Below are 18,670 nucleotides of genomic sequence, written 5' to 3'. Positions count from 1 at the left end.
TACCTTTTCCTTCATCAGCTTCAGCTCAGATATAGTCGCATTGTGCTTCATTTGTAGCTGTAAGACAGAATCCTCAAGGTTAAAACTATACATTTGTTCATTGTTACAGATAACAGTGGGGTTGGCCCAGACAGCATGATACAAGCTTCGATCAGCCCTTGGTGTTTCAGAACGAGTACCTGAATACTCGTTAATACCACTCTGAAAACAACAGCATTTTATAATTAAGTATAACTGGTTTATTAAACATAGTATGTTCGTTTGTTCAGGTTATTTTTTTATTTTAAAGTACTTCAAGTTTTAATTTGTGTCAAAGTTTTATAAATTTGCACATCCCCTTCTAATGACAGAAAAGTTGTGACACTGCAAAAACGGAGGGAGAAGGGAGAGCTGCGTTCAGCCTTTTGCTAACATTACATGTGTAGACCTTTTTTATAGCCTCTTATAGCCTTTTTTACAAAAAAATGAGCCTCCAACTCTGAATACTGAGTGTTCTAGAAATCTTGAGGGATCTAAACTGTTTACAAATGAAGCTTCCGAATACTAAACAAGGAAACGAACACCAACACCAACATGACGATTGAACACTCAAGTATTTAAATTAGCTGTAGACAACATGATGCCATACAGTATAGGAAACCACACAAGCAGGTCTATTTGAGATAACTGAACAACTCTGTGTGGTTGTGGTTACTTCATATGAATTGGTAAAGCTGGGTTGGTAGAGGGCATCATCTTTGATAAACACCCCTCAAACAGTTGCCAAAATGACTTTGTTGGAGAGATTTCGTAGACAAACTGCTTTTGGTTACCTAAAAAACTTTTAATGAGTGGGCAATGTTTAAAGAACCATTTTTTGTAAATTACATGTGAGTATTTTTAAGTTTTACAAAGTTTTAAATAAATAAATTAATTAAAAACCAACCCAAAACACGAAGCTAACTGCTCCGCTGTACGGCTATAGGAAAACTGCTAGAGAACCTTTTACATTTGTGGTTGTCACACTTGTCCTCGGGGAACCCAGACGGCCTACATTTTTGATCTAACCCAATTATCAATACAAAGGGATAGAGCAAAAATGTGGACCATGTGGAAGTCCCTGAGGGCTGCTTTGAGAATCACTGACGTAAAAGGATCTACACCAGTACAGCTGAGCAGTCAGGTGTATTTTTAAAATAAATTCATCGTAAGGAGGTACATGCATCGTAAGGCAAAACTGTAGGAAAATAAAACGTTGTTTTTTGGATTTTTCGTTATTTTTTCATTCATATAGAAACTAAGAACACAGCTGTAGGCCATAACCATTTCTGAGCCATACCTCTTTAAATCTTTGGTCCAGCTCGGTATGATTTATGTCCTCCGGAAGGACGATGCCTTGATTTTTCAGGTGCTCAAACACCTCCTGGGTCAGATCAAATGTCATATCCTCTTCTTTTTCCTGCTCCTTCTCTTCTGCCCGTGTTGTAATATCCTGTATTACGGCACCAGGGAGGCAACAGAGGACAAATCAGACACTCATTTACAGATCGAACCTGACTGACTAATCCATCATTGAACACATTCACTATGAAAATCCATAATTCATTGTACTACCTCTCACCTCTAACTCTACTTCTCTTTCTCTGTTCTTTTCGTTGACGTCCCCTTCTGAACTTTACACATGCAGCACAAGTGCTCACTTGCTGATGGAAGTGTGGGGCGCAGGATGTTTAAAAATGGAACGGCCTCACCCCATTCAACACCCGCAAATATGGGCTGGTATTCACAAAGCAGTCCTGAATAGGGCTGGTATTGAAATTCAATACTTTAACGGCTTCGACCGTATTACTTCAGCACTACGAGAATTCTGAATTTCAATACCTCAGTAGTCAGTTTTATCAGCATTCGTGAGCCAATAAGGACGCTTTTCCACCTCTAGACTGCTGACTGGCTGTCTAAATTACATTGTGTAATGAAGTTGTTAAGGTGGTTTCCACTTTTACCTTCCTTTTTCTTAATTTCTGTATAATTAAATGATAAATTAATTAAATGGTTCAGACTCCCCTCTAAAATCTACATCAAATCCATTCAACTTCAAACTGATTTCTTCAGATTTACCATTATTTTAACATTGGTAATATAAACGCTACACATAAAAACACAGGTGTTTAGACAAGAAGTAAAATGGCTATATTTGCATTGCATTGCGACCTCTTGTTCCCATCACCTCCACTGTAAAGAAATCTGAATCAGAACGTTTCTCTACAACTGGGCCCCTCCAATAAACATTAACCATCCACCATCTACCCATCCACCCAATAAACATATTAACAATCCATTTTTTCAATTATCTGTTATTTTGTTTACAACCTTTTACTTTAAAAAGCCATTAAAATGCTTAATTTATATTCTAGTGACTCCTTTTAAACATAGGGCATCAAATAATGCCATACTTCTAAGATTTTTAACACAAGTGTAAAAAATTTGACATTCATTTTTACAATAAAATGTTTTTCATTGCAAGGGCTCAATTAATCATTTCACATCAAACCACTCTGAATTACTCAAAGATTGAATTATGCATCCCTTTTGGAAAATTAATGAAATTCTCTTTCACCACCAGGTTTTCCTCATTAGTCTGCAGTCTGCTGTGGTCAGTAGATACACCCACTTCCATCACCTCACAATTTCTGTTTTTAGCCACACCCACTTTTGGTTTGTAATTTAAAAGTAGGTATAAAAAGCACCACTCAGAAACAAGCATTATAGTCAAGGTATCAGAATCAGTATTGGTATAGAAACATTTTGAACAATAGCCTAATCCTAAGAAACCACACGATCACAGCAGTGGGCGTCCAGTCATTTCCTATGGGAGTACCAGATTTGTAGCCATGACTTAGCAACAAGTGGCAAGTGACACAACGACAGAGTGCCAAGCGACAAGTCGAGCTGAAATTTTCTCAACTCCATGCAAATAAACTATGATGCGGTAAAGCGACTAAATGACTGGCTCAAACAAAATCAGACTGATCCCCAGACTGTGCTCTCCAAACTTGCTCCTATTGACATTTCATTCCTATAACCAATAGTATCCCACAAAAGCCTTAATGAGATGTACCAGCAGGCGTACCACTTTGTTTCCTGTGTGTGTTTTTCTTGTAGCATCTTCTTGAAAATCCCCTGCCTGTATACATCACACAGAGCAACAGCAAGTGATTGGTTACTCTGCATGCGGCAACAAAGGATCTAATCAACTGCACCATCACAGCAGAGACGAAAGCAGCAGTTTCTTTTTCATCATCTCACATTCCTTTATAAGTTGTATTAGCAATCCATGCATTCCAAACGCTTGCCACAGTCCTTACATGTACACAAACAAAGTCTCGTGGGACATTTTTGTCCGTCAACCTACGCAGCAAGAGAATGACGTAGTAAATGTGTGCGGTACTCTTCCACCAGTCACGGAATCAGATTATAAGTGGTCACTAGAGACACATTCCAGACATATTAAAATGCCAGGTGTAAACTGTTATACATATCATTGTCCACTTGTGGTCAGATCACGTGGGACAGATGTTAATAAAAAGTATAAACAGGCCTTGAATACTTTCTCTATTCCACCTTTTCCTCTCACCTCTTTCACAGTGCTCTTGTTCTTTTCTCCAGACAGTAGCTGTTGATTCTCCTCCTGCTCTAACTGTTCTCCATGCGTGTGCTGTTGTCTCTGCTCTTCAGCCTGAGCTTCCTGAGGCTGGAGGGTCTTCTCTTCATGCTCTTCTTCCTCATTCTGAGGTATATCGTCTTCTTGGCGGGCCTGTTTCTGAGGGCTCTTCTCTTGCTCCAGAGTTTCACTGATCAGTCGAGCCACTTCACTCTCCACCCCTGGCTTCTCCCGGCCAATCAGAAACCTGAGTTTAGACACAAAGGGCAGTTAGGGTCATTAAGAAACTTTTAGACCCTCATATAGACTCTTATTCTGCATTTTCCTTGTGTGTGGCTTTATGTACAAGTAATTGTCTGAATTACATTTTTACATGACCATTTCACACTAAACTGCTTTAGACTGTACACCAATATGTATGTGGTTGTGACATCACAACAACCATTAGCTGACATAACAGAACTGGTGGTGGGACACTTTCCTCCAAGCAACAGTTCAAGAAGATGTGAAGATGCTTGTGCCATCCTTCGCCCTCCTAGACCCGGTGATATTGTGTGACTGGTGGAGTCCTAACTAGTGGGTGGAACTGGATTTGACTAAGTTGAGGAGAAAATTGGGGAAAAAAAAACTGCCTCTAAGCCCAAGTTATTCATATTTCGGCATCAGGAAAAAAAAACAGAAAAGATGTATTTAACAAAAAAAAAAATATAGAAGCCGCAACGGCTAAATAGAACATCAATATTTTTAATATTTAGTGTTTTTATCACAGCTTCCATTCATTTCAGGAGACTTTTTCATTTTTTCAAAGAAATATGCAGGGATACTTTTTCACACCTCCAAAGTTCAGTCTTAGAAGCTGGTTGCACTTTTTCCAAATAATCCCAAACACATTCAGTGATGTTGAGGCCTGGACTCTGGGGCGGTCAGTCCATTGTTCTGAGACCACCAGCAGCTTCTTTGGTAAATGTTCTTTTTTGTCTATTTCTGTTTCTCAGTTACAGCTTCCTGACAGCTACACATCCTTTTAGACTCATGAAGTGAACCTTTTTAATGAAGTGAACCTTTAACCCATCCGTGCACCTATCCACCTAACCTATCCACGGCGCCCGGGGAGCGGTTGGGTGCCTTGCTCAAGGGCACTTCAGTCATATACTGACAGCCGAAGGGATCGAACTGGCGACCTTCCGGTCACAAGGCTGGTTCCCTAACCTCCAGCCCACGACTGCCCCCATAGTGTCATAGTGTTGAGTGTCTTATCACAGTGGAAGGTTGGACAGAAACTCTTGTGGATGTTTTCAGATCTGAATCAAGAGTGGAGCTTGATTTTCTCTTCTCTCTCAAAGATGAAAGCTTTAAGTACTTTTTATCTAATAAGGACAGTTTTGATGGTCTACCAGGTCTTGAACAGTTGTTAGAAGTCTCTATAATTTTTAAGTCATTCTTTGACTTCCAGTTTTGTAAACTCATTTTTCCCCCCATTTACTTTCCTCTGATGTTCCCTTTCCTTATCTAAGTGGATTATCTTGCATCTAATCTCCTCAAAAATATCTACTGAAAAATGAGTGACCTGTGCTTAATGAATGTTTTGACTGGAAATTTAAAAACAGAGGGGTCTCTGACTTTTGCACAGTATTTTATATCTCAGTTTTTGGGCACATTATTTTCTACTAAGTCACTTTAGGTTTATTATGCTATAAAATATACACAGGCTGAGGGGAACTGACTCAGACAGTTGTTATATAATGAGCTGAAAGGAAACTCTGCCCTTTAACTGAAAATCAGACACTGATCTAGTGAATCATTAACTGATCCTCAAGTACCAGAGCGCAATATCTTTGTGCAAATACAAACACACCCTATGATCTATGACCACTGAGACCGGACACTAGAGTTAGTGGGGTTATGCTAGAAAGGTCTTCTGTATTTCACTGTCTGAAATGCTTCAGTTCATAACAATAAAGAAACCTCACCCAGAATTCCATGTGGTTAAATAATTGACAGAATAGACATGTTTGAACTGAGCTGATTATGTGTATGTGTGTGTGTGTGTGTGTGTGTGTGTATGTGTGTGTTTGCCTACTTCACAAGTCCTCTGGTATTCTTCAGTACAGTAGCAGCAAACACCTGAGTGACTCCAACCAGACTGACTCCATCCACCTCCACTATCTGATCGTTTACCTTAATGCTGGAAAACAACAACAGTATACAAAAGCAGTATTAACCTTACATTACTTATGTTACATTATCACATAACATGTCTTCTAGGTCTTTTGTCCCATGTTAACCGGAATTAGGCCCTAGACTGTGCAGACAGCTGGCTTTACATGTTCAGTGAATACTGAATAATGTAAGCAGTTTAGAATTAAAAGAAAAGCTCACCTAAAAGCATTTAATTAAATCTGGTAAGGCCTTTGCATGCATGCCTTTGATTTGATTTGATCAAATCCCACAGTCTCTAAAGTAAAATAAACAAACCTTGTCCAAACAGGCATTTTTAGGCTTAGTTTCAGTACTACTGAGTGAAGTACTCCTTTAAGGAATACACTGGTGTTACGCTCGTACCGGCCATCGCGCTGGGCTGCTCCATTCTCCGTGATGGTTTTGACAAAGATGCCAAGTTTCTCCAAGCCTTGGTCAGCCCCAACGCCCATTCCTATAATGCTGATCCCCAGCCCCTCTTCTCCTATACAAACATGCAAACAAATACATACAGGATGTTTACAGTAAAACCAATACAGTTCAGCACACAGATATGTTCTAGAGGCCCAAACAAAACAAATACATACAGAAAAGCCAGGAGTTCAGTAAACAAATCAATTCTAAAAATATTAAAGACAACAAATACAACAGAAAGGAAGTATACTGCACACAACAAACCAACGCACAGTGGAAAACTCACAGGATACTCATCTGTCTTTTCACTCATCCAGCCATCCATTCTTCCACCTTTTCATCCATGAATTCATTAATTCATTCATTCATTAATCTGCTTATCCATCTATTCATCCATCCACCCATCCATATATCCATCAATCTATAATTTCATCCAGCCACTCAGTAATTCATTCATCCTTCAATCTGCTTATCCATCTTTTTATCCTTCCACTCATCAATTCACTCACACACTCCTCCATCCATTCATTAATTCATTAGTCCACTCATTTACCCATCCATTCGATTATACATTCATCCATCTATTAATTAATCCAGCCTTGAAGACACTCAAGCAGTGCATGTACACATTCGCTACACACCAACCATGTCACACATTAATACATCACCTTAACTGGCCTCAAATCATTTAGACATTACCTTTCTGGATTTCCACAGGGAAGACGTTCATCTTCTCTACCCTCTTCTCCAGCTCATACTCAGCCGAGGCAGACACAGGGTCCACCTCTTCATTCCTGCGATCATACTCATCGTTGGAGTACGTACAGAACACCTGCAGACAGAGAACACACACACAGTTTCATCTGACTCATATTCCCACCACACATCACGAATATAATGACAGTTAAATGTGACACACCTTAGTAAGTAGAAGATTACAAACAATAACACAGGCTATTCTATCACATATTTCAGAATGCAATGAACTATTGGTGGTTCTAAAAGCAACAACAAATCGATTCCTTTGTATTCATCTTTGCAACAGTGCATTGGCTGCATTTTAGAATTACTATAATAATACTGGACTGGGATGCGTGATGTGGGGTTGCTGAGGGGGCAACAGCACCCCCAGATTTAGAGAATGTTAACTGCATCTGCTAAAAAAACTCTGCTAGGGCAGAGTTTGTTTTTTTTATTTTATTTATATAATTTCAAAACCTGCACTAGTCATGCCCTGTAAGTTAATGCTGTATTTCCATTACAGTGAGCTAAACTCTTTCCTCACCGACTACTGGCTGCTTTGGGGTGTGTGCTGACACAAACAAACAATACAAACAAGTGAAAGTGTTTGCACAATTGTAGGCCATTTATTTGGCCCAAAAACATAAACAACTGACATAATAATGGTCCATGTTTTTCAACACATTTTTTCCCAACCATTATACACTATACAGCCAAATATGGACATAATGTGTGACCATCAGCGCTATATGAGGTTGTTGGACATCCAATTCCAAAACCATGAGCATTTATATAGAGTTGACCCCCACTTTGCAGCTATACCAGCCCCCACTCTTCTGGGAAGGCTTTTCTATGACAGTGCCATGTTCAAGTCACTGAGCTCATCAGTGAGACCCATTCTACTGCCAGTACTTGTCTATGGAGGTTGCATGGCTATGTGCCTGATTTTATACACCTGTTAGCAGTAGATGTGGGTTAAAAACCTGAACTCAGTAATGACAAAGGGTGTCCACATACACTATATGGCTAAAAGTATGTGACTGGTTTTAAATTAAAACAACTTTAGCGGCAGCAGTGAGTCATGTTTGTTTATTTGAGCTCACACTTTAGTATGTCCTGCGTATTACATGTACAGCGTGCAAAGGTTTTAGGCGCCTGAGAAAATTACATTTAAAAGGCTATTTAAATGGACTGGAAGTGTTTATTTGCTCAGAAAAAACACTAATATTAGAATAAATACCAAATATTAATACACGAACTAGGGACTTTATGTCTGTCAGCACGTTTGCTTAATAATTTCCAAATTTCTCCTTGAGAAAGCTCAGCATCATTTGTGGTTGACATTCAACACCTGGTTTGTTTAATCAGCACTTAATTAAGTTAATGAGTTGGTGTTGAAATTGAACAAATCTGTGATGTCTGGAGGCATAAAAGAGAAATCTGGAACCAAACTTTGCTCTTCAAACCAGCTCACAAGATATCAGCACTTCTCTAAAAAAAATCCTGTATTTATATTCTTTTACACACATTCTAATGATACATGGTGGTTTAACAAGCACTCGTGGCCAAGATAAATGGTTTTAAGTAATGCGCTTAGGTGCCTTAGACTTCTGCACAGTACTGTATACGCTGCTTAAAATGTCAGCAACTCAAACACCTTCCTGCGTCCCTGTCATTAAGTGAATAGTTTGAATACACACAAAAATGTAGCTATGCCCAAGTATGCACTGGCTGGAGTATGCTCAGCAGACAAAAGCAGGTCAGACTGTGTTCCTCACGCAGGCGGCAGACTTGGCCTGCAGCACACATTAGCAGAATTAAACAAAAGAAACACACTGGCTGGAAATCAGTCAGTCTGACAACAACACCCCACTCTAAAGTGGCACAACCAGGCCACCGTAATCTCTCTCACTCTCTCTCTCTCCTGTTGTCATGGAGTAACTGCACACCTCTGAACAATGTTCTTTTTACCAGTCAAACTTAAAGGGGCATTTCACAGATTTCTCAAAATGAAAGCATAATTCAATAGTTAGGAGGGAAACCAATTCATTCAGAGTGGTTTGACCAGAAGTGCTCCATTCTAGAAAAACGTAAGAGTCAGACTTGTTCACAGTCTGATAGGAACCAGACGTCCAAATAGTTTAACGTCTCTAAAAGCTCCCTCACAGAAAGTTGTAAATATGCCCCCTGATGCCGGAGACATTGTTTTAAGACCATTTGGCCTAAAATCCATTCATGGTAGAGGGGTACATGCAGGACGTTATTAGGCAAAACAGTCCCCAAGACAACATATTTTTCTTGGATGTACCTCTATTGTACTGTTGTTACATCACAAATAAAACACAGGACACATGTACATTCACTGATTGCTCTGGTTAGCAGTTAAAATTATTAGACTTGTGTTCGTTGCATCCCCTCGCTCTTATTACCACCCTTGCGAAATAATCTGAGGTTAGGGTTGGGTGATATGTCAAAAAATATTATATCACAACACTTCAAGACATTTGAACAATACATGATATGCATCATGATATCTAGTTTTGTTTTTTTTAATTAAAATAATGTAATAAGTTAGAATAATTGGTATAAAATTGAACCTGTTGTGCAATATAAAATATAATAATAATAATAATAATAATAATAATAATAAACAACCTAAACTTGCAGTGATTTTATTCAATGTTTTACAAACTGCATTACACTAAATTCAATTAAACTAATACTGCTATAATGAAACGCAATCAGACCGTATTCTTTAAGTACTGATAATGTCAACGATATGCTCAGAAAAGTGTATTGCAACATTATTTACCACAATAACTATAAAATATGGTCATATCACCCACCTCTATCTGAGGTTACATCTAAACCACTGAAATACACAGAATTTGCAAAAATCTCCTGAAGTGGAGTCTCGTACTTCATCTCTCTGTCTCTCTCGCTGTGAATCTAAACAGGAGAGTTTATTTTTAGCCATTAGCAAGTCAGAAATTTTGAACACTGTGTGCTCTGAGTGACAGGGAGAGAGTGGAAAAACTACAGGAATTAGCACGCTAATCATGCTAATCAGGTCACACACCAGACTCCACATTACAATTCCAGGGTTTTGGAAGGAGCTTCCAGGGCTCCACATTCTAATACGGCTTGGTAAGAAGCAAAGCAAAACTTGAGGTGGAACTAGTCAAGAGTGAAATCCCCTCTTACACGCACAGAAAGCGGCCTGTTTCAGCCTCTCCTGCTGGCGCCAAACATCTCAACTTCTCACTACAGCAACTGAGAGACACTCTGAGTGTGTGTGGATGTGAGTGTTTAGCTATTTTAAGGGGTATTTCTACCAATTTTTCTAAAATATCTGCAGAATTCGATCACTGAAATATACAAAGAGTCATTCAGAGTGGTTTGACGATCACTGTAGAGAAACTTACTGACTCAGATATCTTTACAGTGGTGCTGATAGGAACCAGGGGTCACCAGGTCTACAACACAAATACAGACATTTTGTTTACTATGTAAAATGACCAGTGAACTTAAATGTGTCTTCAAAATGTTTATATGTAATGTTGATAATAGCAAAATAGTGGTAAAACTGGGAAAATGTATGGGGGAAAAAAATGTGGACATTTAAGTTTATTGCAAAATGATCATAAAACAATGTCTCAGGCAGAATATTCATAATTTCATGTAACAGCCTTCAGAGACATTAAACCCCTCAGACGTCTGGTTCCTATCACCACCACTGGGAACAATTCTGACTTCGTAGTTTCCCTAGAATGAAGCATTTCAATCAAACCACTTGAAATGACTTCACATCAGGGGTGCCTAATCCTGGTCCTGGAGATCTACCACCCTGGAGAGTTCAGATCCAACAGCTGGCTATAATATTCAAATGCCCCGAAGGCCTTCATTACCTGGACCAGGTGTTCTTTGGGTTGGAGCTAAACCCTGCAAGCTGGTAGATCTCCAGCACCCATTTATTTGTGCAGAGATGTAGAACATTAGGAGGAATCCTCCTTCAACAGCCTTTTGTAAGTGTCTAAATAAATGAAATAAAAAAAAAAATGCAGTTGGTAATATTTTATATAACTGGACTTTGAGAGTAAATAGCGGTCACAGTGAGGCTAATAGAAATGAGATGTTGTGTATATAAACAGTAGTCATGAGAGCACTGGGTGAACAGGTTTCCTACTAAGGATTTTCATCTTAAGATAGCCATAAGCCCGGTCATTCATGAGAACTGGTTCAACAAACGAAATCTTAGCCATGCTCTAGATTGCCATATGCCAATACCCAACAGCTAATGTAGGATCCAGATCTGGAGAGGAAGGGGAAGAGCAAAGCCCGAAGAACGTAATGAAGAGGAAGAGCCTAAATAGGGCACGCCTACTGCATCAAAACAAGCAAGGAGATTTCTGCTTCATCACTTAGCAAAAGAACCAAGAAAACAACACAGGAAACCACGTGTCAGGCGTAAGACAGTATAGTCCTAACCATACCGTGTATCTGTGAGGGAGAGCTCTGTGAACGTCTGGTTCCAACCACCACCTCTGTGAACAAATCTGATTCAATAAGCTGCATAAAAGCTCTTACAGTAGGTTATTACATGAAATGGTTCTAAATACACCTTATGCATGTGAAACTGTTTTAAGGAATTGGCTTAAAATCTCATTTTTAAAACATATTAATGACTGAGAGGGTCAAAAGAAAACTTTTTACCATCTTCCACCTTGCATATAAAAATTCAGAAGATACTTGTAGGTTCACCGGTGGTTTTGGATAGTGAATAAAATGACTACATTTGTGTTATCAACACTGCGATCCCTGGTTCCCATCACCAACAATGTAAAGAAACCAGAGTCACGCTTCTCTACAATGAACTGTTTCACATCAAACCACCTGGAATGACTTTGCTCACACCTCAGTGATTGAATTATGAAGAAATTTAGAAAACAAAACAAAACAACAACACACGAATTGGCCTTTAACAATAGTAAATGGGCTTTGACACACACACCTGTCATCAGACTTGAGCAACACTGCCGTCTGGAATTCAAAGCTAGACTTGGACAAGAAAAATGCCAGACTTTGTTCCGCACAGCTGACACACTTAACATACTCACATGCCTACTGTAGTGGATTTGCATTGCCAATTCCACTCTAAATCACTCCCTCAGGACACAGACAGACTAACATTCAGGCCCTGTGTCACTAGCCACACACACAGACATGGACAGAGGGGCTTTTCTTTGCTAAACAGGATCTGCCCCTTTCAAGTATTCCACTTTCTAGGAGTCCAGGATTCGGTCATGTGGCCTTGGGCACAATGCACTTCCTGTGTGATGCCAACCAATCACTGTTTCAGGAAATGTTCTGAGATTAACCCTGTGCACTAGTAGTTGAATGAAGCTTCCTTTCCCATCTTCTTCCCTTGATTGTGTCTGATCTGTAGCCACTGGACTCACTAAACACACTGGCAGAGCAGACTGGCTTGTGGATCCCCATGGCTGCCAGATCAGGTGAAATCAAGCAAAGGAAGCTTCATTCAACTATTCGGAAGCAGCCCTAGACGAGCTATGAATTAGCTCAGACATCCATACAAATGTACTCAGGGCTAAACAACATTATGAAAGGCTAGTGCTGTCAGCATGTAAGCCAAAACCAGAACTGTTCCACTAGCTTTCCATCGAACTGCTAACTAATTTACAAAACAAATACTGTGCACTGAAGGACATATAATGATGTGCTTACACAACTGTAAAAATTCTTGAAGAGCCACAACCATCATTAGCAGGATAACATCTCCCATAATGAGTAAGTGGCCTCTGATATGAGGGCCTTGATACACGTGGCATTTCTGCAGGGCTACTAAGAGTGAGGTGGGATACGGCGAAAATATATGACAATATCTCAAGACATTTTTGCAATACACTTCACAATACTTATTTTTTTAGGTTTGTTTACAGACAACACACTTAGAAAAGCATACTGTGACGCAAATCTATCACGATAACAAGAAATATCGCCATATTACCCGCCCCCAAGTAAGGTAACACAAAACTAAGATTTTCGACACCTTATAAATGTATGTTGTTGATATAAGATCAGTTTTGCCATCAGTGCTACAAAGATAAACAGATTATTGGACCATAGACTGGTACTGGTATTGCCAAAGCATTTCAGAGAAGAAGTGGGTGGGATTGTGTTTTCTGAATAATATAACCATAAATTGCAGTGTTTCTGCTATATATATTTTGCCCACCACAGGGGCGGGGGGCCTTGCCTGCCACCGCAGCTGAAAAAACAATCCTAGGGGAAACACTGAACTAACATTAAAAATGACATTAAAAGGGAGGAAACTAGATCAGCATGTCTGCTCTGAAACCCTATAAAACCACTGGTGAACTTGGTCTACTGCTAACTTGATCGTTCAATGGCATCATACAAATTAATAGTCTCACAAGGCCAGAACTGACCTATTAAAGAGAACCTCTGCAGACAACCATGAGAAATTTTCAGCTAAATGTGAGTGGGAATGTAGATTTATTAGAGTGGGAACAAACTGAGTGTGAAATTTCTAAATTAATCCAACACTTTGTGGCAGAGCTCAAAGTAGATGGTGCCAAATAGGCATTTAGATATGTAACGTATGTATGAAGAACACATCACATGCAGTAAAATTAAACATTATCTCTCACAATGAAAAAACAGTTCCATTAGCTAACAACAGCATTTCACTAGCTAGCTTTTTTGTTTTATTACAATTACTCTGGAAGATAAAGAAGCACAGGGTAGAATTTGGTGGTGTTTTTTGAGAGGGAGGAAACCTCATTAGTGACATAATCCAGCACCAAAAGTTTAAAAAGTATAAGCTGTCCCTAGACATGTATTCTTGTTACAAAATCATGACCGGCCCTGCGAGACTAACAAACGAACAGAACTTTGATGGAACATTAGAAGTGGTCAATATGACTATAATTGGATTAATGTCACAATATGTTTTTCTCAGCACACCATAGAAATCATGAATATTTTTTTTTCTGTTCCAACATATCAAACTTCAAAAAACTGAAACATTCCACTGCATATTTTGTCTTTAAATAATGTGATACTGTATTTTTGCCATATCGTCTACCCTTACGGGAAATTTTCCAAATTTTCCAATTTACAAATGTACATATTAGTCACCCAACTGGAGGTCAAGCTAAAGATCTCAGCACATGGAAATAAACCATTGCCCAAGGCTCTTTCCCTCCCTCCCTCTGTCCTTTTTTTCCACATGATGGCTGTCAGAGTCAGAAAAAGGAAATTACATGCCTGAATTGATGCAAGCTCAGACAAGACTTTAGCTGCTTGCTTGGCTGCACTCTTCAATGATCTAGAATCAGCTCTTCGTACCCACCCCATACCTATGACTGTAATAGGAAGAACAGCAAAACTAGTCTCAAGACAGTGAAAAAGGGAGCATGCGGAACCGTCACCTATATGAACCCTTTAGCTGCTGCAGTTGCGAAACAGCTAGCTACTCAAATGCAAAATACCTTCACAAGCATGTGAGATCTTGTAAGAGAACTCTTTCACTTATCCCAATACCAGCATAAACACACAAGCTTGAAGACAAGTTTCCAACAAATGAGGGATATTAGACTCGCCAGTTCAGACAAGCATGTCAGGCGAAGGTGCTGACAAAGGGATTTGGGTCAGTGCTAGTAGACTAACACCACTTGGGTTGAAACACATGATCTTGTTATCCCAGAAACAATAGGGTATGTTTAGACACGGATAACTTAAAATCCCAACCAGAAAAAGGAGCCTTAGGCAGAAAAGGAATACAGCAAATTCGCGCATGGATAACAGGCAGAAAATGTAAGTAACGTTTAGCATACCTTAATAGGAGCGGTGGAGAACCTGACCTTCCTCCTCGGGCTGGTGCCTTCCTCATCAGAGAGGCCTGGAAGCTCCTCATATTCCTGGGACGGCTCTTGCCCATGGTGCTCTCTCTTTTCCTGGTATTCCATATCCGGCTTACTCTCTCGGTCGTCCACGAAAGCGGCATTCTCGATCCCGCATATCAAAGATCTTTTCCCACCCTGATTCACTTGCTGTTGCCTCTCTTCATGTTCATCCTCCTCATCCTCTAAAGCTTCAACAGCCTCTTCCACAATATCATCTTCTTCCTCATCCTCCTCTTTTTCCCTCCGTTCATCCTCCATGGTGCTGTCCTCCACTTCCCTCACATTCTGTTCACACTCTTTCATCTCAGTCTGTAGATCTGGCTCTTGCTGCACTTGCTCTTGCTCATACCGGTCTTCTACTACTTGCCCCTTGTCGTCTTCCTCCTCCTCCTCTTCTTCTTCCTCCTCTTCTCCCTCCTTTTTCTGCATACCTTCCTCCTCAGCTAACTTTTCTTTGCTTCCTTGATCCTCGCCTCCTGCGTCCTGAGTGGGTTCCTCCCTCCTTTCCTCCTCCCCTTGACTAAGGCTCCTCCCTGATTCCTTCTCCTGGAACGTGTCTTGGACCTCTTTGCTACTAATCAGCTTCCCTTCTGAAAGGTGATTGCTGGTGACTTCCTCAAAAACATCATCCTCGATGCGATCCTCCTCGTTGGCTTCACTTTCTGAGGACTCGTTCTGGACCACCACCAGCTCAGCTCTAACCGTGGCCAGACCTGGAGCTCCGGGCTTATCTTGCTTCCCTCTGGAGGTCTCCGAACACTCCTCGGCTCCATCTCCAGCAGGACTGCCGGAAGCACTGCCCAAAGACAATCGATGGCTCTTTTCACTCTTAAACAGAACAGTTGGTTCTGTTGCAAGAATGGACACAGAGGATTCGTTAGCATGGTCAGCACTATGGGCACTCCAATCAGGGGACCCCTCCACGCAAACTCCGTTCACTGGAATGACTGGCTGTTGGGGCTCACTGTGTGACGTTAAGCTGCTTAACTGATGTGAACATGCAACTGCCTGGCCTGAAGGGCTTTCAGGCCACAGCGAGTAAGACGAAGGAGAACTGGCACTATCTGGGGATGAAGGTGGGTCTGAATGTTCACTTCTCGGGGAGGACGGCGGTTGGGAATGACTGCTTGGACTCTGTGAACGAGTTGAGACGGATGGACCAGACAGGGACTCGCTGTCGCTGTCCAACATGAAGCTCTCCAGCCTCCGGGATATGGGTCCTGCATTCTTCACCATGACCCCAGGCTTGCGAAGTGGAGTCTCACTCTCGCTCCTCCATCTCTCCGGCTGTCCTTCTGTTAACGGAGCATGGTCTTTTTTCTCTGATAACTTCCTTACACATCTCCCCTCGTCCGAAACACTGCACACAGAAGATCGGCTGATGATCCTGACTTGTGCAGTTCTCTCTGTTGGAAACTGATCCTTAAGGCCACTTTCAAACAGCTTTCTGGTCACAGAGAACTTCTCAGCCAACGCCACTTTGTCAAACGAGATGTCCTCCACCTTTCGGGCCGTCTCCAAGGTGGCGGATTCCATGCTGGAGACGCTGCTCATACTAGATCTACCCGATGTGGAGCCTCGCTGGAATTTGGCTGGCCCGGGTTTGGTGACAACTGAGCCTTCTTGAGGCTGCTGGCCATCCATTTGAAGGAAAATGTTTTTTATTTTGTTCACCCGGCTCCCTGAGGGTCTGCCTCTCGTCTCACTGCTTCCATTGGAGTAAGGGACAGATGGGCCCTCAAAGGAGCATTTGATTGAGTGGAAGTCTGACTTATATGCATTTCTGTGAGGTGAGGCACTTCGTAGCACCCGCTCACTTTTGGGTTCACTCTTGATCATTTTTAGAGGTTGAATAAACTCATGAAAATTGTCCAAGAGTACAAAGAGATTAAAAAGAATGTTTTAGTTTAAAATGACCCCATGTGCCCGTTGCTGCCGTGTACTGTACAGTCCTGAATCACGCTGGTTTGTTTCCTAGCTGCAGGGAGCTCTTGAAGAATGCCACATTGCACTGTGCTGCATTTACCTAAAGACAGGGAAACAGTCGTCTGTTATTTGAGAGATAATATCAGCTCAGTCTAACCTAACCTGTTTAAAGGAGTCATCTCTCCTTTTATACCGTATTTCTTTCAGTTTCGAAATGCAACACTTACCAAAACGTCTCACAACAAGATTTACTCTCTGTCTAGTCTGGCAATGATGGGACTAACATCAATTTTTCTGCATTTATTTCTGGATAACTCAATTGTTGGGATGTGAACAAAGTAATCGAGAGTGGTTTGACATGAAATGGCACACTGTAGGGATACTTCTTTACAGTGGTGGTGATAGAAATCAAAGGTCTACAATGCAAATACAGACATTTTATGTATTATCCCAGTGTTTCTGGTCCTGAAGGCCCACTGTCCTGCACATTTTAGTGCTTTTCCTGCTTTAACACACCCTCTTTAACTCAATAATGGGCTGTTAATGAGCTGATTAGCTGGATCAGGTGTTTTGGGAGCAGAGAAAACACTAAAAGTGTAGGGCAGGGGGCCTCCAGGACCACCACCAGTGCACCTACACATGTATGTCTCATGCATCAGACAGATATTCATCAGCATTTCATGTAACAGCTTTCTGTGAGATAGCTTCCTCAGACAGTTCCTAACGCCACCACCACTGTGAACAACTCTGTTACAGAGTTAACATCTGAATGATTTAATCATGCAGAAATTTGGAAACTGGGTGGAACTCCCCTTCGAGCAGCCTATCAGTGTTACCAAGTGCAAACGAAGAAACAGATAAGCATTCAGACGTTCTGCAAGAAACTTCCCAGACTAATAGGACATCTCCAAACTATCTAGAACACGCTGACCAACTTGTGCCACCGTGAAGGCAGCAATGAAGCGTCTGGACTGAAACCACACTGACTTCGTGGTTAACTAGGACGCTGCTGCCACCGCGCCGTCCTTCAACGAGGCTCGACTACAAATGGGAGAACTTTCTCTGTATCGCTGACAGCGACCCGAGAGAGGCTTCAAACTCACACAGAACGACCGAGCACAACTCACCGTGACCGCACGCACAGCGCCATAGCAGGTCCACGTCCAGAACCAACAGATTACAAACTTGTCACACCCTTCCTTCCCCGCCTGCCTGCCTGCCCGCTCCGTGCGCGTCCGCTCAAACCAACCTTATCCTCAGCTGCGCGCTCACGAGCGCGCTTGCGCGTAGGGAGAGGGCGCTGAAGGCGCTGCGGGGAAAGCCGTGGGAAAAAAAGCCCAGTTTGGGCGCTGGAGTCCCACATATTTGAGAGACTGGGTCTCCAGTGAGAGGAAGAAGCCTGGCACTCTGTTCCCTGATGGAAACATCTTCTCCACGTTGAACAGTGCTGAGTTTGCTAGGAGTTAAAGGGGAATTCCACCAAATTTTCAAAATTTCTGAAAAAAATCTTCTTCCCGTCCTTGCTATCTAAACAGATTCATTCAGAATGATTTGGTATGGATGGTTCACTGTAAATAAATATACAGACTCATTTTTTCACAGTGGTGGTGATACGAACCAGCAGTTGCCAGGTCTACAACACAAAACTAGCCATTTCATTTACTATCCAAAAGCACCAGTGAACCTACACGTGTCTTCTGAGTGTTTACATGTAATGTTGATGACGGTAAAATAGTCATAAATCTGAAAAAAAGTTTTATTCGGGACTATTTTGCCTTACAACACCCTACATGTATTCCTC

General features: G+C 41.2%; 1 protein-coding gene across 2 annotated transcripts in view; it reads right to left on the bottom strand.

Annotated features, from left to right (window-relative positions):
- Nucleotides 1-18,153, bottom strand: part of ppp1r9alb (protein phosphatase 1 regulatory subunit 9A-like B) — a 33,291-nt gene extending 15,138 nt beyond the window's left edge. For both annotated transcript variants that reach the window (XM_036564845.1, XM_036564846.1), the window contains exons 1-8: nucleotides 17,997-18,153; nucleotides 14,875-16,969; nucleotides 6,953-7,085; nucleotides 6,203-6,323; nucleotides 5,721-5,825; nucleotides 3,614-3,887; nucleotides 1,319-1,471; nucleotides 4-57 (exon numbers count right to left, since the gene is read on the bottom strand). In XM_036564845.1, the coding sequence (XP_036420738.1) occupies nucleotides 4-57; nucleotides 1,319-1,471; nucleotides 3,614-3,887; nucleotides 5,721-5,825; nucleotides 6,203-6,323; nucleotides 6,953-7,085; nucleotides 14,875-16,782 (2,748 nt within the window). In that variant the 5' untranslated portion in view covers nucleotides 16,783-16,969; nucleotides 17,997-18,153. The remainder of the gene's footprint in view (nucleotides 1-3; nucleotides 58-1,318; nucleotides 1,472-3,613; nucleotides 3,888-5,720; nucleotides 5,826-6,202; nucleotides 6,324-6,952; nucleotides 7,086-14,874; nucleotides 16,970-17,996) is intronic.
- Nucleotides 18,154-18,670: the final 517 nt, after the last annotated feature.

The sequence above is a fragment of the Colossoma macropomum genome, unplaced genomic scaffold (genome assembly GCF_904425465.1).
Source record: "Colossoma macropomum unplaced genomic scaffold, Colossoma_macropomum, whole genome shotgun sequence".
Classification (NCBI taxonomy): Eukaryota; Metazoa; Chordata; class Actinopteri; order Characiformes; family Serrasalmidae; genus Colossoma; species Colossoma macropomum.
This window is presented reverse-complemented; position numbering and strand designations above follow the sequence as displayed.